The sequence below is a fragment of the Lissotriton helveticus genome, chromosome 10 (assembly GCF_964261635.1).
Source record: "Lissotriton helveticus chromosome 10, aLisHel1.1, whole genome shotgun sequence".
NCBI classification, from domain to species: domain Eukaryota; kingdom Metazoa; phylum Chordata; class Amphibia; order Caudata; family Salamandridae; genus Lissotriton; species Lissotriton helveticus.
The window spans coordinates 558,702,149-558,727,331 of record NC_136071.1 but is presented as its reverse complement, the minus strand read 5'-3'; the positions used below and the strand labels follow the sequence as shown (position 1 = coordinate 558,727,331).

The following is a 25,183-nucleotide window of genomic DNA, read 5'->3' as shown; positions in this document are numbered from 1 at the left end:
ACTGCTAATACCACTTTGAGTTTTACATTGCGCCTTGTACACTTTTGGGGAACCCCTGGACTCTGCATGGTATTATTACCAAGTACCCAATATCTTATACAGAGCCAGCTTCCTACAATAATGTTAAACATAGATTCATCAAAAGAAAATCTTAAATGTGTCTTTCAATAAATGGAGCACGAACTAGATAATCCAGTAGACCCATTTAAATGGCTTAGGAATCTGCAATGTAACATTGTGGTCTATATTTCCCCTTTTGAAAAAGAAATCTTGAAAGGAAATTTCTTAGGTAGCAAAAATTGTTCCTCACCCCAAGTTTCCACTATCTTAGAGTAAGGTGCCCAAATGCCAAACTGACCCTTTCATCTAATGTTTTCATAGAAAATCGTTTAAAAAAAACAATTTGTTGTCCCTCCTTGCACAATGGGGGCAATTCAATAGAAGAGACGAGGGCTGTAGGGCTCACAGATAAGCTATTATAGGCTGTTGGCATAGGAAAGCCATGAAGTGCGAAGCACTATTGCCTTGTAGAGACCTCATTGCACACACTAAACACTGGAACCCCCAGAGAAGCTCCTTGGATAATAGTCATAGGGCAGCGGAGCTTGACTGCTTAACTATTTTATTCTTTTGTGTTGCTCTGCCATGCTCAACGTACAGAGAGCCTGTCCATACTGCATGGATATAGACACTATGAAGGAGCAGCAATGAGGGAAATACTTTTTGTTGCTTAGGGTTCCAGATGCATGCCGCACTGGTGTTTGTGCACACTTGTCCTGCTGGTTACTCCATAGCCATTGCACTCCACTTGTCTGCCTTCCTACTACATTTCCTGCTATTCCATTGTCTTGTTTCAAAAGAAATAAACATATGAAGTCTGTTCATAATCTTTGTTTAAAGAGGGCCTCAACACATATAACTATAAAAACATTAGTTAGGAATCTTATTCTAATTTGTTGTTATTTTATTGTGGCAGGAGAGTGCTCAATGAAGTGTGTTGTATAAAAGTGGCAAAATTGAGATGCTCTTTCAAGTATTTTCCTCTAAGAAGCATTGTAAAGTACATTAATATCTATTTTTGACAAGCAGGGTCTTATGAGATTGTTTCAGTCCTCTGTATTTTTGAGACTTAATATTTAGTCTTTCTGGTCTCACTCCTAACTCTTGATGTGCTTTGGATTAAGTGCACACCCAAGCACTTTAATTAATAAGGTTGAAATCCCCTTCTTTAATTTCCAGATCACTCGTTCTTGAAAATAGCTCAGGAAGTCTTCAGTATTTTGGGTATCCTTACAATGCATGCATGTGCCTTTAATCATGGCCCTCCTAACCTCATTGCATAACTTTAGTTCCATATTAGTCAAGAGACCACCAGGTAACTTTAAAGAGCATTCACATTTTTCTAAGATACTTACATTGGAGAAATAGTGTTAACAAATTAACATTTTCTACTGCCGCACCTGACTTTTATTTTTCTTTCTTTACCTTCTCATGTATAAACCTCTGTATCTCATAACAGGATGCTTATTTTATATGGTTGATAATAGTCATAATATCTGTGGTTACAAAATGTAATTTTCTTTTAGTATTTGGTAGAGATACGTCCTAATATCTGATCTGCAAAAAAAAGTAGCAATTTCAGAAAACACGAGTTAAAGCTTCATCCATCACAAAACAAAGGAGGGTTGAAATAAAACTAATTTTCAGAGTGGTTTATGTCTCCTCTCTCTACTATCACTGAAGCCCAGCAGAACACAGAGGTCTTCTAGATCATGATAATGAAAGCATGTTCTCTGGGATGTAAAATATTGTACTCAAATTAGTTATTTTGCAGATTTGAGAAATACAAACCCTATATTATAATCACAACAGTTCACTTTTCCAAATTGATTTCTTTCCTGGGAAAATGCCTTTATTATCCAGTACTTCAACTTCTGTATCTGCAGTAGCAATTACAGCAAGGCTATTCCTCAGTGCCCTTGCATTCTATAGCAGTTTATCAGCTTCCTGGGTTGCATTTACTTAAATAAGTTGATGTGCTAGTTTTTCTCATGGTTTGTTAAACATTGTTATAGTGGTAATGGAACTGACCAGTAACCAAGACCATCAATTTAAAAAAGGGAAACCTTTAAAATGCCGTTAACAATAACCATTTTTCTGCAGATGGTCTGAGCAGGAGGGCATCCACAGACAGAGGGTCTGTACTAAATGTGAAGTCCAACAATGAGGTATGTTGGAAACTCTATTTTTCTTTGTGTTAATATTATGTATACGATATAACCTTATTTTGTATACTACCAAAGTTCATATTTGCATTAGTAGCTTTTGATGTTTACTTTGGAGTTCCTCACTGCAATTTACATTGTCTGGTAGTTTTTAAGCCCTGAGAACAAAGTGTAGCTTTTTTGTTAGTCTGAAACCTCAAGAACTTTGTAAAGTTTTTTGCTACAACTAAAAGTTGGTATGAATCACATCTGCGTGCTACATCCAGCTTTACATAGACTCTTCTCAGTTGGCTCAATTAACTTGAACATATTCATGCAATATTCCACCAGCGATTAAACAGAAGTCCACAACTCATATGGCTTGTTGCAGATGCAAGTAACACAATAAGCCATCTAAATCGGACTAGCACACACTTCATCTTTCCAGCATAGAGCAGCACATATTCTGATCCATTGTCCAACCAAAGTGTTTTCTTACCAAGCTTAAGTGCCACTATTATACAAATCAACCTTGTTTCTCAATCAGGTGTCACTTACTATTGTTTCACCTTCCACTGTAGTGTTTGACTGTACACTGAATTTAAAAACTACCATACACCTACTTTTACTTTCCAGATTCCTATTTCCAAGTGGGCTTCCTTTCTAGTATGGATTCTATTAAGGCATTATTTCTCGTCTTTTGAAAACAATAAAAATAGCACACAGTCGTGCCAAGTACAAAAATATGTGAATCTACCATTTTATATTTGATACTCTGAGTCGCATCCCCACAAGTTTTTATACCTATATTTAAGGATCTCTAGAATGTTCCAAATGGTATTTTTTTGTTCAAAGAAATCCTCAGCACACGTCATAGGTGTATCAACAATTTGTTAAGTGCACGATGTAAGCACAAATTATACACAAGTTATTTCAATTTTTATTTTCTTTCTTTATTCTGTTGGTCTTGCTTCAGACAGCCAACACCTGTTCCGTCGCTGGCGACTATCTCAAGGCTATGTCCTTTTTGATAAAGACCTTTCTTTTGTGGTGATATTTCCAACCTGCAAAGGGATTCAGTATCTTGTGCGACGTCAATAAGGCAGTCCATGCATCTGAGGGATCCTATTTTTTCCTCAAATCTTGAGCTCGTAAGATACTGAATCCCTTTGTTCCCTGCGGTGGTGGTCCCTCTGCCTGCCCTCTCCCAGTAGCACTGCCTAAACATACTGCACGTAAAATGAAAATGACGTGCCACACTGTTTAAAAAATATATATATATTGCAAACAAACGAGTTTGTTGAGCAGTGCAAATGCTTCCTAATCTCCAAAGAGGACAGGTCCTTAAGGCCAGTCTTAGATCTCAGTCCTTTAAATAATTGCATCCTGTCAGAGCATTCACACATGGTCACTTTACAGGACATTATTCCACTTCTGCAACATGGTGACTTTATGGAAACAGTAGACTTGAAGAACACACCTATTTTCACATACCAATACATCCCGCTCATCGCAAATATCTCAAGGTTTGTCATAGCAGGCAAATATTACTACTAAAGCTCTCCCTTTTAGGGTAACCACTGTACCTCGAGTGTTCACCAAATTCCTAGCAGTCATAGCAGCTCACATAAGCAGACAAAATATCCATGTACTCTCCTACTTGGACAACCGGCTTACCAAAGCCAGCACTCCTCATCAGTGCCAACAATGCACTCAGATGACAATAGATCTTCTCCCAGTGTAGGGTTTACTATCCACATTCCCAAGTCTCACCTGCAACCATTACAAGTTCAACCATACTCAGGGGCAATCCTAAACACACAAATAGGATTAGCCCTCCCCAATTCCACAAGAATTCAAAACTCAGGCAATATTGCCACAGTTTCAAACAAACCAACATCTCACAGTGCAGATGGTCATGCGACTGCTAGGGATGATGGGTTCTTGCACTGCCATAGTTTCCCATGCAAGAATATACATGCGTCCATTACAGGAATGTCTAACTTGCCAGTGGTCTTATTCACAGGGTCAGTTGACAAATTTAATGTTGATAGACCGCCACTCTTGCCATTCTCTGCCATGGTGGAACACCACCAACCTGTTGAAGTGGCTGCCTTTTTTCAACCCTGTTATCCACATCACTCTCACCGCAGACGCACCACAGAGAGGATGGTGTGCTCACCCACAAGAACTCACAGTGCACTGCCTAAGGGATGCCAAGCACCAGTCCGTCCACATCAACTACCTAGAGCTTCAAGCTGTTCACCCAGCAATTAAAGCATTCCTAAGTCACCTGACTCACAAGGTTGTCCTATTTCAGACGGACAATATGAATGCCATATATTACCTACAAAAACAAGGAGGGACACGGTCTCCACAGCTGTCTCAGTCCATATGGAACTGGGCTCTCTATCACCATACTCGCCTTTTAGCAGAATACCTACCAAGAACAGAAAACTACTTTGCAAACCTGCTCAGCAGGATGCAGCAACAAATCCACAAATGGGAACTCCACCACAAGTCCTCCTACCCTGCTTGCAAAAGTAGGAGTTCCCTCAAAAATACCTTTTCACCTCAGCAGAAAATACAAAATGCCCAAACTTCACCTCCAGGTTTCCACACCCACTAGTCAAGGTCAATGCACTATGAATGAGTTGGCCAGGGCTATTTGCCTTTTGCTTTTCTGCCTTTCCCCCTCCTTCCATTTCTGGGCAAAGCTCAGGCAGACTTCTCTAGCAATGGTTCTAATAGCTCCCACTTGGGCTTGTCAGCCTTGGGTCCATTACTAGACCTTCCTGTAGTTCCACATGAGAAGCTCCCCAACAAGACTACACCTTCTCACTCAAAATCACAGAGAAATCGGGCAACCGGACACCTGGATCCCAAAACTCTCAACCGAGCAATCTGGCTCCTGAGGTCATGGATGTTAATTATCTTCACCTACCAGTAGATTGTATTAACATTCTTAAGCACGTAGACATGCCGTTGCACTTCATTACATTTGCTGGTTTGAGCTATTTATACATTTAGCTTGGTCATCGCATTACTTACACATACTATACACTTATTTCTCACCCGCCTGCGGGAAAACAATCTAACAATGGAGTTGATGCCCATGAGCTTTACCACCAAAAGGAGGCCTCAAAAGACTTCTTGAAAGAAAAACAATTGCACAACCATGGACCAAACACTAGATGGCAGGAAAATGCAGAGCATGTGGATCTACAGTACTACATTCCACAAATGGATGTTTACAGGGTAAGTAACTATTTCCTTTGCTTGCCATGTTCTAATATCAGATTGTTAGACTTGGCCCTTTTTGGCAAGGTCACCCCTAAACTTTTTGCCTTTTCTGTGACCTGCTGTTGGTGGTTTTAGGCCTCTGGGCACTTTAGGACTGTGGTCCAGTGTAAAGTGTGTGCGCTTTCTGTGTACATTAGTGAGATTGGCCTGCCTTCCCACAGGAATGCATTGGGATTCCCTAATCAGTGTGTGTCAGTGGTAATTCATGGTATGGGAGGAGCAGTGTGGTCAAATTTAGTATGTATGAAATTGTGAGAATAAATGCTGCGCAATGGTGTGCGCAGATTTATTGTGACTATTTGGGAAATGACACTTTAGCATTTCTGTGTGATATGTGTATGCCTGCCTGATGTGAATTGCATGTCTGGCTTGTGAGTGACAGGGGCTGAGAGGTGTCTGTGGCTCCAGGAGGGGCAGGGTGAGTCAGTGCTGGGCTGAATAGGACATCTGGGCTGGGAGTAGTGGAAGGAGTAATCCCCTAATTATGAATAGGTGTGTGCCTGTCCTGTACAATGCTGGCTCCGCCCCCTGTGGTGTGTCTGATCACCTAGCCCCCACCTGACAAAGGGAAAGAGGAGCTTGCAAAACTAAGTGCTCCAATCCCCAGCTGAACCAGTTGCATCTGGTTCCCCCATGCCCTGCACTACTGAACAAAGGATTATGTGGTATAAGTAGAGGGGCTGGGACCCCATTAATTTGTTCAGTTCTTGTACCTGAATCCTGCTGGGGCGTGCTGCTGCTGGGGCCCAGGAGGGTCTGCCATGAGCGTTTGCCATCCGGGGACCTGCATTGCCCCTTCATCTCTAAAGACTTTTGGGACCCTTCTGCTTTTCATGCTAGAGTCCAGTCCAGGACCATCAGGACTTTGCCTGCATCTGGCGCCCTGGGAGGGCTTTATTTTAATTTCCCCAGAGAAAGGTAGCGTGGGCTGCGCAGCGCCAAGCTGCAACCCTTTGTTTTTGAAGGAATCCCAGTCGTAGGGAATCCCTCCGCATTGCTGTGAGTAGCGAGTGCCCACCCCGCGTTTGTGCCTCCTACGATTATTTAAATGGTCATTACGGGTGCCCACCCCACCTTTTGCTTTTATTTTTATTACGGGAGCCCACCTCGCGTTCTGAGATACTAGCAGGTGCCTACACCGCATTGCAGCCGGAGGAGAACGAAGACACCAGGAGAAGTTGCCGGGCCGCTGCCTAGCGCGACCCCCGAAGTCCGGCCCCACTACCTGCTCGTAGGCGTGGCCTCCTGCGAGCAGCCGGAAGTCTGCGCGGGGCTCCCGTAAGCCTGGGACAGCCCTGCGTGCTGCCTTATTTGGGTGATTATGGCGGAGGGGGCTCGAGGCACATTGTTGGTGCCTGTCCCCGCCGCATTGGAAGAGGGGAGGAAGTCGAGCGAGGCCGCCGAGGGACTCCTGTGAGTAATGAAGCCCCGCTTAGTGCTGGCCTTATCGAGAGAAGTCACGGCCCCAGGAGAGGGACCGGGTGAAGAAGGGCAGAGTCGTCTGCCCCTAGGAGTGCTGGACCAGCCGCGAGAAGACTGAGCCACCACGTGTAGAGAGGAGAGCTCCGGGCGCAGCTGCCCCGCCGCACTGAAAAGGAGTCCTGCGCCAGAGCCCGGTGAGTAGGGGCTTCTCCGTGGTGCGTGCCTGTTCAAGGCACAGTAGCGAGGCCCATTTCCTGAGCTTTCCCGCCGTTGCGGGCCGCTCTAACGAGAGGGGGCAGTTTTTACTCAGTTATAGTCCCGGGAGCTCCAGTGACTTGGGAGCATTTCGAGGCACATTGTCGGTGCCGGGCAGGTCCCGCAGGGAGCAGGCCGCTCTCATCTTTGTGTTGCAAGGGCCCAGAGGGGCCTGTGCTCTTTATTCTGCACAACTGCAACATTTACTCTGTTCACGTTGTGATGGTTCTGACCGTGGTCCAAGTGGCCCTGTCATGTGTATATAATCCCCTGTAGATATTACCTAGTTCAAGGTGGCACAATGTTTATTATGTGATTCGTATTCTAATGTGTTTATGAGAATACAAAAAGTACAAAGGCTGTTTTTGATATAACCTTGTGTGGAGTTTCTTTTGTGGTGTACCTGGTATGTTGTTGCTTTACACATTGCCTCTGGAATAAGCCTGACTGCTTGTGCCAAGCTACCAAGAGGGTGAGCAGGCGTTATCTTGGGCGTGCAACTCCCTTGCCCTGACTAGAGTGGTGGTCTCTGCCTGGCTTTGGCGCAAGCCTTAGCCAACCAGAGATCCCATTTCTAACACAGATGTTTTGAGATTTGTGGAATCTCAGTCACAGCTTACTTTAAAACAGTGGCACGTCCGGCCTCCATCCTCTCCACCCAAATTGGTAATCTGATTTTCCTAAATTACCCAAAATATTCCTTAAATTACCTTCAGAATAGAGTCTGTGCCAGGAGTGTTTACAAAATATTAGTGGGTGGTAACACATCAAAGTCTGCTACCCATGTCCATTTTTTGAGGCTGCTTATCAACTGCGGTAAACCCCAGATAATCCTGCACTCCTCTGGCACCTGCATACATATAACATATTTCCCAATGGTGTGGTGTAATGGCCCGGTTATATATTTGGGTATTGCCGTCCACCATAACTTGGCTTAACCCATTCACAGAACTATGAGCCAGCAAGCTGTAAATTCTAAGAGCAGCCAGAAAGATTGGACATGCTCCCATTTTCATTGACAGGACATATTGCTGTGTTGAAGAAAAAAATGTCATCTCGATTACTATACTTATTCACAAATGTGACCTTAACATTAGCAAGAGCTTTCTTCAACACACTACATTAAGTGTTTTCCAAGCTTTGTCTGTGCGAGTAGACAAACCGGGTTAACAGGGATACTTTGACCCTTTCTTATGCCTAAAGGGGGACCCCTAATCTGAAACATTGTTTGGTGGCTCCAGCAAAATGTTTCTTCAGAAACATCCCAAATACTGACTTCTATCATATAAAAACAGAGCAAGATATGGCAGATGGCACTCCATCGAACACTATTGTTTCTCTGACTCATAGAGTTGTACGCCTGCGTTTAAACTATAACTTTGTGTTGTACTGTGTACCCCCTTGTTATTAGTTTTTTATGGATCGAACTCCAAAAGACAATTAACAGACTTGGGGCTGAGGATATCGGATTATCTTTATTGGTGGCCATTTTATTACATTAGAGCTCTGTAAACAGAGAGGCAGACCACACCCATGCATATTGTTCCATATTTTATGCTTCAATGCACGCGGAAAAAATATATCCTTGATAATCTGGCTACTCCTTTGACATTGTTTGCTCTTACCCAAGTTCCTGAAGGTCTGATAACTAAACTTTATAATGCGATTTGGATAGCACCAGAGCTTATACAAAAGAGTTGGGAAAAGGACTTGGGTGTTATCTTTGCCCATGATGTTTGGCAGTACTGCTGTGTTCAAGCACAAAAAGTGATATCAAATAGCAAGACAATGGCTGGTGCATTTGACATTTTTGCAATTATCCCTCTAGCTGGTTTAAATTCTGTTGTCTGAACGTTGTGAATTCCACTTGCTCGAGGTGTCGGCATCCTGAGGAGGTTTATTTCCAATTGGTTGAGGACCTGCCACTCGAGTTATACCCACAGGGAGAGGGTAATTGAGACATTTGTAACATTGGAGGTGAAAAGGGCATTATCAGCTCATGCCTTCTCAGTTTTTTTTGTGTGCCATTATGGTACCAAGAATGGAAAGCGGCTCAGAAGTGGACCCTGCATTAAGACTTGCCACTGAGGCCTAGAAATAACCTCCAGAAGCGATTGGAACCCATTCTCCAGAGCAGAATCAACTTCTGCACTTGCCAGAGGATTACCAATAGCAGAGATATGTAAGGCAGCAACATGGGCATCTCTCCATACCTTTTTCAAGCACTACTACTTGGATTCTGGAGTGCGTAGGGACGACCACTTTTCCAGATCTGTCCCAAAATATTTCAAGTCTAACTTTCCATCAACCCTCCTCCTGGGAACGGTACTGCTTCGGTATCTATTCTAAAGGTGAAAATCTGCAGATGAAGTATCCATCAGAAGAAAGGTATTTACCTGTGGTAGCGATCTTTCTGATGGATAATCTTACCTATCTTCAGATTACTCACTGACCCATCCGGCTCCCACTTTGATGGATGTGTTATAGGGAGAGTTAATAAGAATACAAATTAGTTTTAGAACTAACAGCCTTCTAGATGGCTCTCCATTCACTTGCCTCGAAGGCGGATAAAAACAAGAATGGTAACTGTTATCGTTACACAGAGGTGGGCGCTATATAGCTTCAGTAACGTCCTATGACGCCACTTCCAGCTTCGATACAAATCAAGTGTTGCCTAATGGTGACTTGAGATATTTGAAGTTTCTTTGTCCAGTCTGGCTGGAGTCTGGGATTATTCTACAGTTGAGTAACTGGCAGGTAGATAGAGTATCCACGAGAAAGCTCATTACCCCAAGTAAGTAGCTTTCCCTTCTTGCAGGTTGAGGAAAACCGGTTCTGAAGTCAACTTCCTTGTATACCACAGTGCACTTCTCATAACCTGTCAAGTGAAGGATTGGGTTTAAACTATATAGAAAGTATTATCAAACTCTCATCCATGTTTCTATGGGTCTGCATTTAGGTCAATCCTGCCACAAGCTTTAACCATGAAATTATCTAAGCATGTCAACTGATTCATTTCAGAAGATTTGTTGGCTGACCTATATCAAACAAGTGTCTGATAAGCTTGCTAAGCCGGATCCTTTTGAGACCCTCAGCAATATTGTAAAGGCAGATAAGTTGTGTGCTAGAAGTACCTTTTTTCAACTTAGTTGCTTGTTAATTGAATGAAATTGTTGATAACCAGTGGATTTAACTTTGGTGCATAGTTTATATCATGGTAAATTGTTTCCTATGTTCAGAGAAGGTCATATGCACCATTTATTGTCTTTTACTTAAGGATATGCATTTCATGTTTTTTGTGGATTTTATAAACTTGCTTGCAGGTTGTACTTTGTCCCTCTGTTAAAATAATTCCACTTGGGGCAAACCAGCATTTAAAAAATAAAAGTTTATTTTTAAAAATGTTGTCTACTCTTAATGCGTACTTTGCCACAGCTGACTTTCTGGTTAAGGCTGTTAACCTGAGATCATCCTTCCAAGATTTCATTTTTCTAATATTAAGCATTGTTTAGTTATGAATACATTTTACTTTGTGTTTTATAATGGCATTATTGTGGATGTTTTTATGGTTGTGTTTCCTTAACTGATATAAACTAATGGAGTTAAGTAACTTTTCGTTTTAACACTAGGTGAAAGGACTTGGAATTGTCTGTCTTCATGATGGATGATATAATGATCGATGGCATTGCTTTTCATTTTTTGTTTTAGCCAGAGCATGCAGATATTTATTCCAAGTAATCATTGTTAACATTTAAATGTGTTTTTGCTATTTTTCTTTCATTTACCGGTATTCATGGTTCATGAAGCATAAATGTTAACATTTGATTCTTACAGGTTTCAAATGAAGAAATAAAGAAGTGTTTTGGGGTAGTGATTGACCTCACAGAAGAAGAGTCCAGCTCCAATACAGGTGACAAACTTCAAATAATGTAGTTCATAGGAGTTATTTTGCGTCTTGTATCCTTCAAATACTTATTTTGTTTGGACTTTGTTCTTTTCGGGCAGTGACCGAAAGCACCAGGAGTGCTAGCGCAGAAATCAATTAGCCATGTTGTTCCCCTATGCACCCCTGTCTGCACCTTTATCTTCTGTTTCTATCCATTGTAGTAGATCTTCATTACTCCATATCAGCATCTAGAATGTATTTTTATTTAATCCTCGTTTCATTTTGTCATCTTCCTACATTTGTTTAAACAAATGTAATTTTTAAGTTTTATAAACATTTGATTTCATGTGTACTAAGCAGCTTGCCTTTGCTGTTAGCTTAAACACCTGAACTAGCTAAATATTAATTTCAGTGCATTTGTCTAGCTCATTTAGTTATTTTCCAGCATTAGATTGTTTATAGATTCACATGCTTACATCAGTTCCCTACCTCAAGCTGCATATCTTCAGAAAGATGGCACAACAATAAACTGTATTAACTTGCCCATAGGCAAAAGAATATTGTTTGTTTAGTAGTAGGTTCACCTACTTTGAAACTCTCCAAATTTTGGCCCGCGAGGTGAATGTGCTAAGCACTCCTCTCCATCCAGGAGTCTACCAATGTTTAGATTTTTTTCACGCCTGGAGTTTGAGTGAGTCTCCAGGCAGAACTGAATTCTGACTGTATTCTTCATAGTGTTTTACCTTCGAAAACATTCTTAGTTATTTTGCACAAGTCCAGCTTCAGGTGCACCATGTAGAAAATAGTTTTTGACTTCACAACCCCCCTGTTTTGAGTCAAATCCTTGGAGAAAACCGTGCCTTTAGAAGTTCTACCCAACATGCGGTCATAGAAAAATATTTGCACATTTTCTCCACCAGGAGTGCCGTCTCTACCTGTAGTATAAGCATAAAGATTTGCATATAGACACTGTATAAGACTATCCCTTCACATTTTCTGTAAGACAGAGAAAGTAGACTGGCTTTGATTCCTTTCTTAGAACTTTTTTTAATTTAGAATTTTATCTCCTGGAGATACTCTCCCTTTTGGGATTATTCATGTGAAGTGCCGATCTAAGTACTTCTGCACAGATGGTGTAGGAAGCTGGCACTGTATATGCTATACCAAAGTAAGGTATAATGTGAACATAGTCCAGTGGATCCCCAAAGGTAGGCAGAGGCTTAAGGAGAGAAGACATTACTCTCTAGTGTGGGCGAGCAGTAAGGCTTTATGAGAGGGTAGTGTTAAGCATTTATTGTACACACACAGGCAAGAACTATTTCAAACACTGAAATACTGAACTCTGACCAATTTTCTTTGTATGAAAATATTATTTAGTTGTATTTTATTTCTAGAACCAAGCCAGGCCTGGTACAGGTCAGTGTAATAGTACTTTGCAAGAATAAGGCAGTTAAATACAGTTTAATGCAATTGGATCAGTTACAGGTAAGTTACTGGTCCATAAAACAGTTGGGATTACTTTTCAGTTATTATTGTGATTACTTTGTTAGTTACTTTTCAGATTACTTTATTAGTTACTGTTTTTTACACCCATGTGATATGCCTAGATATCACACTGGGACATTTCCTAGATAAAAGGTGAGCAAATCAGTTTTTGTAAGTATACCTTTTTTTAAGGGTTCGTACAATTTTTCAACTCCCCACAAAACATTTTTCACAGAAAAGCAGTCCATGCAATCCTATTAGAGGAAATGAAGTTATTGGGTTACAGGTAAGTACTTAGGTTTGGGAGTTGGTTTTCTGGGGTTAGAATAAGGGTTCCACAGGGGTCATGAAAGCCCTCTCAAAGCACCCTTAGAGGCACTAGGGTGGCCGGGTGCAGAGTGCTGAGGCCCAATGTTATCCAGTGGGGGAGAGGAGGCCTCTGATTGGTGCCTGCTCACGAGCAGGCTACTCGGATGTGGGAGCAAATCTCCTAAGGTCTAGCTCAGGGCAAAGGGGGTTCAAGATAACACACAAAGTGCACCCTTAGCGGCACATGGGTGGCTGGGTGCAGTGTGCTGTTTTGGCATCAGTGTCCTGTTCTCAATGGGAATTGCTGGTTTTGGTTTTTAGCTGCAGGCTCGGTCCAGGAAGTCTTCGGGAGGAACCAACAGCTGGGCAGGTAAATTGGAGGGCTCTGGATGTAGGTGTACCTCAAGAACTCTTCTCCAGGGTGCAGGGTGGCCACCACTACACTTACTTCTACAGAATTGTACACATACTTACTCTCTTAAACAATCACTTATAGAAACACATACTTATTTATACAGGAACTCTTACAATTTCTCGCTCTCACATATACTTACTTATATACATCACTTTTATACATCAATACTCACATACACTAGTTTAACACATCTGTAGTAACTCATAAAGATACTATTGAGACAGTCGTTCACTCACTAACACACCCATACACACACTCATCCATTGATAGTCCTGCACACATGCTGTCTTCAAAATACATACAGTGAGTCAGTCATTCATGCATCTATGTGCTAAGTAATACCCCCCACTAAACCATACAGACACTCATACTGATACTCAAAAATCAACTAATAGCCCATATAGACACTCATATAGCTACTCACCAACCCATGCAGCCCCTTATACACAAAGTGAGACACTGATACAGATATTTATATATTTAAACATTACTCGCTAATACATGTATTCAGTAAGATACACTTAATAAGTCAGTTATACAATGAATTTTACAAAAAAAACAATTAGACACTTATTTACCCATGTATTTTTCCATCGACCTTTAGATATACATATATAAAAAATATTTATTTTTCAGAAAGACACACATTCACTGGATGATGTCCTCAGTGATGTCATTTGAGATGTCATCAGTAATGTCATGAGTGATGTCACTGACCATGTCATGAGTGATGTAATATGTGACGTCATCAGCAGTGCATTGCGGGCGCGCGAGTTATAGTTAGCTGAACTAACTATAACGGAGGAATTTCAATGGTTTTGTATGAGAGAAATGTCCAGCTAACTATAACATGGATGAAACGTATGTTTTTTTCAGTGAATTTCTAAGGTTTTTTAAATGCTAATTCCTAACTATAACGTGGCTGAAACCAATGGTTTTTTAAGTGACAATATATATATATATATATATTCACTGAAAAAACCATAGGTTATAGACCATATATAGTTAGGAATTAGCATTTACAAAACCTTGAAAATTCACTGAAAAAACCATAGGTTATAGACCATATATAGTTAGGAATTAGCATTTAAAAAACCTTATTTTACTCACACAAAACCATTGAAATTCCATATATAGTTAGTTGCACTAACTATATATCGCGCACCCGCAATCCACTGCTGATCATGTCACATATTACATCATTCATGACATGGTCAGTGACATCACTGATGACATCACTGATGACATCTCAAATGACATCACTGATGACATCACTGATGACAACATCCAGTGACTGTATTTTTCTGTAAAGTTAAAATATGTCTTGAGTGGATGTATAAGTGTCTGGATGAAGGATTTAGTAGGTGCATGACTGACTGTATGAGTGAGTGATTAAATGTGTCTCACTGAATGCATGGGTTAGTGACTAAACTGTCTTAATTTGTGCATCATTATGTCTGTTGTTCTGTAAACTGCTGCATGTGTTGATCATTAGCTATACGAGAGGCTATATGTGTTATTAATTGGTTGCCCAAGTATTTCTATGGGAGATTGAGTTTGTGTGGGGGTGGCTGGAAGGTGTGAGACTCTATGCATAGATGTGTGAGCAGTTTATTCACTAGGTGTATGAGTTCAAGAGTGCATGTGGAAACAGCTACATGGGCAGTTGACTGTGTGCATGAGTGTATTGATGAGTGAATGGATATCTCAATGCTACATGTCATAGTAAGTACATATGTAAAACACAGTACATGTGAGAGTTGGCATATATAAATAACTGTGCATGAGAGCCACTGAATGAGTGAGTGGTTGTATCGATCATTGTGAACTTGTATCAGGGATTGTATAAGAGAGTAAATATGTGTTAGTATATGTTTCAATAAGTAAGGTGTGTTTAACTGTATAGTTGAAGAAATGGAGGTGAGATTGTTTCTTTGCATGACTGACTGGGTGTGTGAGTAACTCCATGGATGAGTGGCAGTGTGTGAGTGTCTGTATACACTGAGTGTATCTAAGGTTATATTAGAGTCTGAAGAGGTTTATCGTATTAGCACAAGAATGATGTCAAATGAGATGTCATCAGTGATGTCATCAGTGATGTCATTTGAGATGTCATCAGTGATGTCATCAGTGATGTCACTGACCATGTCATGAATGATGTAATATGTGACATGATCAGCAGTGGATTGCGGGTGCGCGATATATAGTTAGTGCAACTAACTATATATGGAATTTCAATGGTTTTGTGTGAGTAAAATAAGGTTTTTTAAATGCTAATTCCTAACTATATATGGTCTATAACCTATGGTTTTTTCAGTGAATTTTCAAGGTTTTGTAAATGCTAATTCCTAACTATATATGGTCTATAACCTATGGTTTTTTCAGTGAATTTTCAAGGTTTTGTAAATGCTAATTCCTAACTATATATGGTCCATAACCTATGGTTTTTTCTGTGAATTTCATTGGTTTTTTAACAGCTAATATCTGTAGCTGTAAAATGTATTCTTCTTTAAATCCAAAAATATATTTTATATGTTTATGAATAATTTTTTTTTTAAATATTTTTTTTTCTTCGTTCCCGCTTCGCAAATAGGGAAGCTTCCCGTTAGCTGACCTTGATGCCGCGAAATAGACCGCGAGCCGGTAAACGTTTCTTTACCGCAAGTGCCGCGTTACAAAACAACATCGTGACGCCTCCCGTCCGCATGACGTTTCACGTTGTCGCGTGATACGTCATATGACGTACTACGTTAGCGAACTGGTACGCGAAGCGAGTCGCAAAGCGCAGGTTTCTGGAAGCAAACCGGGAGGCCCTGCAAAGCGCTTAACGTAAACACAGCAAGTCATGTGACTTGGTAATAACACTTTTCATTGGTTCATTTCACTTTTGGTTTCCTAATGATGTAAGACTAGGTCATATAATCTAAAATGAACACTTTTGATTGGTTGAGAACTCTTGTTTTTCCCAAATGATGAAAATCCCTCCTTCTTTCCTCACTCTGACTTTCATCATTGTGAGAGAAAGACCCTTTGTGATCACTGAGCAATGGCTTCTTTAGTAGCTTCAGCTGGTGCTTCCCCACCACCTCCACCACATCCAAGGAAGAGTGGACCACCTGCTCAAGTTATAATTCAACAAGAAGAAGAAGAAGAGGAACAGGAGGACGAGCACGAAGAGAGGCAGTTTTTGCCTGAGCAGCCCAGGACGTCTCACCGGAAAGAAAACTTCATTTGGCAATTTTTTAAAATTCCCAAAGGTCAGAAAAAAGTAAATGCAAGATACGTAACTTGCTTTATATGTCAAGATAGACTGTCCAGAGGGACCGACAAAAAATACAGTTTCGGAAACTACACAATGCATCGCCATATGACTAGGTGGCATCCTAACAACTACAGTGCTGCACAGTTTCGGAACGACCTAGATAATCTCCCTATTATGGCCAGAAGATCTGTTGTACCGGAAGTAACGGGACCAGAGGGCAGGGAGATGGTGCCAAATATACAAATGAGATTTGGTGAAGTAAAACACACCTGCGTATTTTGCGATGGATTCATTTCCTACGGAGAAAGAAGCATCACTCTGATCAACAGAGCTATTGACTATCATATGCAAGTTTGTCCGAAACGCCCAAAATAATAAATACTTCTTTTTTTTGTTTTGTTGCTCCTGTTGAGCCCTTTACAATGAATCGTTTTCATTGCCCCCTCCAAGAAAAACCCAAAAAAATATAAAACTGTTCCGAAAAATTCAAAAACAGTAAAAAAATGTTCAGAAAAATAAAAAAAAAAGTTCTTTTCAGAACTACCTCCCCGTTATTAAAAAATTGGTACAATATTTGGAACTGTGCCAACCTCTATTTCTCTTAGTTCGCTTCCTAGTTCGCTCGCCGGTACGCGAACTGGAAGCGAACCAAAAACAGTAAGTATAAGGGAGGGAAACACACACTTATGTTAAAATAAAGACAGCTATAGGGGAGTAAACTAGAGATACTATTACCCGTAATCCACTGCTGATGATGTCACATATTACATCATTCATGACATGCTCAGTGACATCATCAGCAGAGGATTGCGGGTTTTTTGACAACATGCCTTATCCACGGTTTAATAACGCTGCCTTTTGCTTTATATAAGTTTTCAAATTGTATGAAATATATACCAATAGGTCGTTATGAACCTTTAGGTAGTGCTTTTCTTCATGAGGTCTGGTCGCTTCCATACACATACAGATGTTTCAAAGATGATCAAGAAGTTTATCTGAATGGAGAGGAATGCACTGAGACGCCAGATCATTCACTAATGTGTAGGCACATACAGTTACACGGTTCATGCAACAAACACCGACCAAATATGGCTTGCGTGTTGCAAGGCACGCCAGTTCCTGCTATCATCCCCACGTTCAAGTTGTTGGAAAATGGTAGTTATTTGATGCTCAATAATGAAGATTGTTCTGAGTTAATTAAAAGTATTCCTTTTATCGTAACAGTAAGTGAACGGGTTATTTGCTGCAGAAATGTTCTATTTCCTCCCACACATGAACATAGGGAGTTTTCAATCTGGCCACAAATACCAACCTTGGGAGCAGATTTCAACGGCATGGCAAGAATAAGAGCTCTTTTGTCTCAGAGAGAGGTGGCCTTGAGTTCGGCCCGTGAAACTTTCGTACTTCACATAGCGAACACCCGTACAGAGGTGCACACCCTTTTCAATTAAGATTTGCCTTTCAATTTCAGCAACATGTTTCCGACTATCTTTAACGCATCCTCCACAAAGTCCCTGACACACTTTTTTAAAGTTGTTACCAGTGGTCTCGTGACTTCATTTGAGAAAATCTTTGGAGTCATCCCTGCTTCCTTTCATTGTATTTTCTGCACTCTGGTTCGTGGATTGGCATTTTTACTTGCATTACCAGCGGACGCTCTTGTGCTTTTTTACATTTTTAAATATGGATGTCCCTCCTATGCAACCTCCGACCCTGCAGCTGCTGACACTGTTCCGCAATCGCATGCTAGAATATTATGGCACAATGCCGTTGGCGATATTAAGCACGGCATATGGATTATCTTTTCGGTTCTCCTACTTCACCTGTGTCCAGCCTGTATTTCACTGCCTGACCTGTGATTTCGATTGGGCCATTGATTTGTGTCTCTGCGGACCGGTTTCTCCTGACGTCGACTTTAATCAGCTGATGACTCCTATCATTACTCACGAGTTGGTTTGTCCTGGCGAAAGGATTATGGCTGTGGCATTGATGCATGGACTACTTGGTCCCTGGAATTTACTGGCGGCAGCACAGTCTTTCTTGGAAGAGAGCTTTCTTGAAAACCCACCGAGCTGTCCTCTGATGGTGATAGAGGATCCGGTGCTGGGAGAGCACGTATGTTCTTTTCCGCTTTTAAATTGGATGGCTGAACTGTTTTCGGATGAAGACGGTGACTTCCTATTGGAGGCTGTTGCAGCTTATTTTGCATACACAGTTATGTCATAGACCTTTTTCATGTTTGATATGCTGAGTACTAGCATTTCATTGACAATTCATTGACTTATTTGTCAACTTTTTATTATTTACCTTGCCTATTGGCTTAAGACTCGATAAAGTACTTGGCTGTTTTATTTTTCTTTAGCATTAAATTTTCCTAGTTTTTAATGCTTTACCTTGCGGACCGTCCACATATAAACTTGCAATCTGCTCTCATGAGATGGCACTTCTATTATCTTATTCAGTTCGTTTCCGGATCATGAGGAGGTGTCATCTAGGTCCTGGATATCTTTACACCGTGTTAAGTTAGCATGGGCTCATTACCGGTTTAAACGCCATTTTTCCTTTTTTGCAACTTCTGCACACGACACTTAGTTGTTGCTTTAGCTTTCCACCTAGTAGTTCATCGTGGTTTACATGAGAATAATATGTTATTGGTCTACTATCTGCTTTACTTGTTAAACTATATCTGTACAGCGAGTGCTAAAGTTTCAAGAACAACACGATACAGAATTGTTGAGAGGTCTGATCTCCACGACTTCATACTCATAACATAAGTGCAACTTCTGCCAATTCTGGGCATGAGGCGGGTTTTATATTGCTTTGCCGAACACACATACACAACAGTTGATGCGGTTCACATGAAGAGAGAGCTGGTGTATGGTGATGTGATTCCTTCAAATCTAAGACACTAAAGTATGGGCACGCCCTAAACCAACACAAAGAGACCTTCTTAGCAAATAATATAATATGTGTATTAGGGAGGGTGAGATATAAGCAGCCGCGGGCCGTGGAGGGAGTTACGATGGGGCAGGGAGGCGGGGAGGGGGAGAAGCAGGGTGGAGCCCTCTCTACCTTGCCCCTCCCCCTCCCCGCCTCCCTGCCCCACCGTAACTCCCTCCACGGCCCGCGGCTGCTTATAAGTGTTGCTAACTCTTATTCATTTACAGCATGTTAACATACTGTCACCATTCGCTTTTTATGTACTAGTAACTATGCTGGTAATTTTGCTACTGATAATATGTGTACTTGTATTCTCCACCCTGCTTCTCCCCCTCCCCGCCTCCCTGCCTCACCGTAACTCCCTCCACGGCCCGCGGCTGCTTATAAGTGTTGCTAACTCTTATTCATTTACAGCATGTTAACATACTATCACCATTCACTTTTTATGTACTAGTAACTATGCTGGTAATTTTGCTACTGATAATATGTGTACTTTTATTATCTAAGGTACTACGCCTGAGAAGACGGCATTAGTAAATAAACATTTCAAATACACATCTGTTCTTCTTAACTCCATGTTCTGGTTTCTAAGAAATCTATAACGACCGACTGTTCATGAGTTCCACGTATCCTGAGGTACTATAAGTTCATATTCTGGATTGTCTAAACATTGAGAGTTTGTTATATCCAATGTGACACTGTACCTAGCTTGCTAAGGAGTTTTTGATTACTAACGTGAGTTTTGGGACACCCTAATTCGCCGAGGTTCCAATCCTCTGTCCACAGTTCTGTGTGAGAACAGAAACCCTGCGACAGGGGTACCCCCGACCCTTGCTGGAGCTTCATCACACTTGCGATACAACTCCAGCAATGCGCCACCTTTACGGCACAGATACATCACGCATCTGTGCTGTTTTTGCCCCATGATGCGCCGCATTGTAAATGCAGCACACCATAGGTGACGGAACAGCGGCACAGAATGACTAACACATCCCTGGTGATGCGCCAGTCATCATAAATGTATCCCTATGCTTCTTATCTTGTTAGAGATGAACCGCCATATATATCATCAAAGTTTTTTGCATTTCCTAAATAGCGAACTTTAAGGAATAAATAGCGATTCTTTACCATTCCTAGTTTGCGATGAGCTATTTGCTAATTAGCCGAATGTAGCCCAATGAAGCCCAATGTAGCCCAATGTAGCCCAAAGATGGCCGCCAGACACACAAAAAAACAAATGTAGCCCAAATATCAGCCAGATGTAGCCCAACTATAGCCCAGTGACAGAATGACCAATCAGCTTCGCAAACCTCCGTTACGCGAAGCGGAGCGCTGTTACAGATATATATCTTTTTTTGAACGTTAATTTCTCAAAATCCACTGGAGCACATATATTGAGACCTAGCAAAGGCACATCGGGCTACCAGTCCCTAATATTTTGCCAAGTTTCGTGCAAATCCATTCAGCCGTTCAATTATTATTATTATTATTTTTTTTTGCCCCGCGGGGCCCTTTTAAAACCTCCACATCAAACCTAGGGGGTCAGCGAGGATCTACTATGCCCCCTTATAGTTATTTCCCCCTTTGTTTTGACCTCCTCTTGTCTCTCGATCCTACCGAGAGACAAGATGGCGGCCGCTACGGACTGTTTGGAATGTTGACAGACGCCGGAGAACCAATCAGCTTCGCTTCACAAAGCTCCGTTGCGCGAAAAGTCCGCGAACCAGAGCGCTGCCCGGTCCGCTGTTACAGATATATATCTTTTTTTAAACGTTAATTTCTCAAAATCCACTGGAGCACATATATTGAGACCTACAAAAGGCACATCGGGCTACCAGTCCCTACAATTTTGCCAAGTTTCGTGCAAATCCATTCAGCCGTTCGGGCTAAAAGTGAGGCCAACCGCCCTATGGAAAACTCAATGTTAAAAACACGTTTTGGGACCCCCCTTTTTTCTCGGCCCCCACTGGACGAACCCCCCCAAAATTTTCAAGGGCTGCTCAGAAACAAAATGTGCCATTTTCCTGAAAATTTCAGCCAATTCCGTCCACAAACGCCAAAGTTATTAGACATAGAATTTTCAAAAAACCCATAGAGAAAAAATCCTAACTATATATACCTACTGGCGACCGCCAGTAGGTAATATATATATATATTCCCACAAGTTTCACTGTGTAATGACTGCCGGTGGCCCCATGGCAGGTGGCGCATGCAGCGGCCGAGTGCGCCGGTAGTATATCTCGTACAGCCAAAATTCCAATAGTATACGCTCTCAGTCACCAAAGAAACAGCAAACAAATCCACAATCCAAGGGTGTTTTGACACCCTTGGTTTGTGGATTTGCCTGCTGTTTCTTTGGTGACTGAGAGCATATACTATTGGAACTTTGGCTAAATATATATATATATATATATATATATATATATATATATATATATATATATATATATATATATATATATATATATATATATATATATATATATTCACTGAAAAAACCATAGGTTTCAGGCCTTATATAGTTAGGAATTAGCATTTAAAAAACCTTTGAAATTCACTCAAAAAACTATAAGTTTTAGGGGTGTTATAGTTAGCTGGACATTTCACTCGTACAAAACCATTGAAATTGCTCCTATATAGTTAGTTGTACTAACTATATTTCGCGCAACCGCAATCCACTGCTGATGATGTCACATATTACATCATTCATGACATGGTCAGTGACATCAAGGATGACATCTCATCACTCTTATGGACATGCCGTTCGATGGCCGTCGCCTCTTCGGCGACAAGGCAGACCATGCGCTTGAGCGCTTTAAGGACTCCAGGGCTACGGCCAAGTCCTTGGGCCTCTCGGCCTCGCGCCAGCAAACGGCTGCCTTTCGCTCCTTTCGTGGCCAAGGAAGGGGCGCCCCCACACATTCTGCCAGCCACGGACCGCAGATTACCACCCAGCGCAGTGGCGGACGTGGAAACCGCCGTGGCGGTGGTCAGGGACAACAGCGAGGTCAGTCCGCACCTACCCCTGCAGCATCCGTCTCAAAACCCTCCTAGTCCGTGCTTTCAGGCCCATGTGACGCCAGTGGAGGGCAGGGTTCGCCATCACCACCACCACTGGCGCACTGGCACTTCAGACAGGTGGGTGCTGCAAATCTTCCGAAGGGGATACTCCCTCCCCTTCGAGGCGTCCCCTCCAGCCATGCCACCGCAGTGCCACCGCGTGTCGGGGGATCACTTGAAACTTCTACAAGAGGAAGTTACGGCCCTCTTGGCCAAGGGGGCCATCGAGCGCGTTCCTGGGCCAGAAGTAGGGTGTGGTTGTTACTCCCACTACTTTCTGGTACCCAAGAAGGGCAAAGGGGGCCTATGCCCTATCTTGGACCTACGGAACGTCAACGGCTTCCTCCGGAAGGAGAAGTTCAAGCTGCTGACATTGGCTCAGGTCTTAGCTGCCCTAGACCCTGGAGACTGGATGGTAGCGTTGGACTTGCAGGATGCTTATTTTCACATCCCCGTCCTGCCGGCCCACCGGCGTTACCTGCGGTTCACGTTAGGCCATGAGCACTTTCAGTTTACCGTGCTTCCCTTCAGCCTTACCAGCGCCCCACGGGTGTTCACGAAAGTGATGGCGGTGGTCGCAGCTTATCTGCACAGGTTAGGTTTTTCAGCCTTCCCCTACCTTGACGACTGGTTGTTGAAGGCGTGCTCGCCCCAGACAGTCGTCAGCCACCTCCAGACTACGGCCGACCTCCTGCACCTGCTGGGGTTCTCCATCAATGTGCCGAAGTCGCACCTGTGTCCCTCTCAGAAGCTCCTCTTCATCGGAGCGGTTCTAGACTTGGCGCAGTTTCGGGTTTATCCTCCAGAACAGCGGGTTTGGTATATTCAGGCTCTGATTCCGATCTTTCAGCCTTTATCTCGAGTCTCGGTCAGGTTCACGCTGCGGCTTCTGGGGCTGATGGCCTCCTGCATCCTTCTGGTGCATCAAGCCCGGTGGCGGATGCGGGCTCTGCAGGGGGACCTGAAGTTTCAGTAGACCCAGCATCAGGGCAACTTGTCCGACCATGTCTTGATCTCGGAGGGCACTGCAAGACAGTTGCAGTGGTGGCTCAAGGACCGCGATTGGGTCAGCGGCAGATCCCTCTCCCTACCCCAACCGGAGCACGTAGTTGTGATGGACGAGTCCCGCCAGGGCTGGGGGGGCCACATGGGAGAGGCGGAGATCAGAGGCCTCTGGTCTCTGGCGGAGTGCCAGCTGCACATCAACCTGCTAGAGCTGCGGGCGATCCGACTTGCACGGAAGGTATTCCTCCCCTCTGTCCGGGGGAGTGTAGTGCAGGTGTTCACGGACAACACCACCGCCATGTGGTACTGCAACAAACGGAGCGGGTGGGGTCGTATACCCTATGCCAGGAGGCTCTGAGCCTCTGGCAGTGGCTGGAATATCAGGGCGTGACCTTGGTGGTTCAACACCTGGCAGGTTCCCGGAACGCCAGGGCGGACGAACTCCGCCGTCGGTGCATGATGGATCACGAATGGCGTCTGAACTCGGACGTGGCGCAAGGCCTCTTTCAGCAGTGGGGAGAGCCTTGGTTAGATCTATTTGCCACAGAAGAGAACGCGCAATGTAATCAGTTCTGCGCGTTGGAATTTCCAAGGCGGCACTCGCTCAGAGCCGCTTTTCGTAGCGAGTGGAGTTGCGGTCTATTGTACGCCTTTCCGCCTATCCCACAACTGCCCAGAGTGCTGAAGAAGATCAGGCGCGACCGGGCCCAAGTTATCCTTGTGGCTCCGGTCTGGGAACGAAGATATTGGTATCCAGAGCTACTCAGCATGTCTGTCGATCCCCCGATTCCTCTGCCTCTTCAGGAGGACCTTCTGTCGCAGGAGCAGGGGACGGTCCTCCACCCGAACCTGTCCAGTATTTACCTCCTTGCTTGGAGATTGAGCGGTGACAGTTGAGGCCATTTGACTTACCTCCTGAAGTCTGTAATGTCATTCTGGCAGCCAGGCGTCCCTCCACAAAGTCGGTATACGCCTGCAGGTGGAACAGATTTGTGGCATGGTGCACAGCAAAGGCTGTGGATCCACTCTCTGCCCCCCTTTCTGAGGTTCTCCTCTTCCTTCTTTCTCTCGCCCAGCAGGGCTCTGCTCTGGGGACTATCAAGGACTACCTTTCTGCCCTTTCCGCCTTCTTAAGGCTACCTGATCAGCCATCTTTGTTCAAGTCCCCAATTGTAAATAGGTTTTTGAAGGGCATCACACACATGTTCCCTCCTGTTCCATTCGTGATGCCCCAGTGGGACTTGAACGTTGTAATTGTAATGTTCGAGGCATATGGGCTGCAGATGGTACATTTATGAATAGATCGCCATCTGGTGTTGGGCTCGGATGATTGCACTTGTTTTTCTTCTGGAGAAGTCTTTGTCGTCATAGATGACTCCTCCTCTTGGTGTTAGTGTGCATGGGCATCGGCTCCATCCTTAGATTGTTTTTTTCCGCCATCGGGTTCGGATGAGGATCGAAGCGCTCCGGACCGACTTCAATAAAGACGGTTATATTCGGCGCGTAACCCTTTCCAATTCGACGGTATTGTTATCGAACGCGACTTCAATTCCATCTCGACGCGTTTCGAAGAACGACGACTACGAGAAGACCCGCTCGACGTAGTCCAGCCCGGAGTCCATGGAAAGGACTCCATT

General features: G+C 43.0%; 1 protein-coding gene across 1 annotated transcript in view; it reads left to right on the top strand.

The window, feature by feature from the left end:
- ATF7IP2 (activating transcription factor 7 interacting protein 2) overlaps positions 1–25,183 on the top strand; it is a 334,949-nt gene that overhangs the window by 168,355 nt on the left and 141,411 nt on the right. The window contains exons 8-9 of the mRNA XM_078663103.1: positions 2,164–2,228; positions 11,019–11,094. Coding sequence (XP_078519229.1) covers positions 2,164–2,228; positions 11,019–11,094 — 141 coding nt within the window. The remainder of the gene's footprint in view (positions 1–2,163; positions 2,229–11,018; positions 11,095–25,183) is intronic.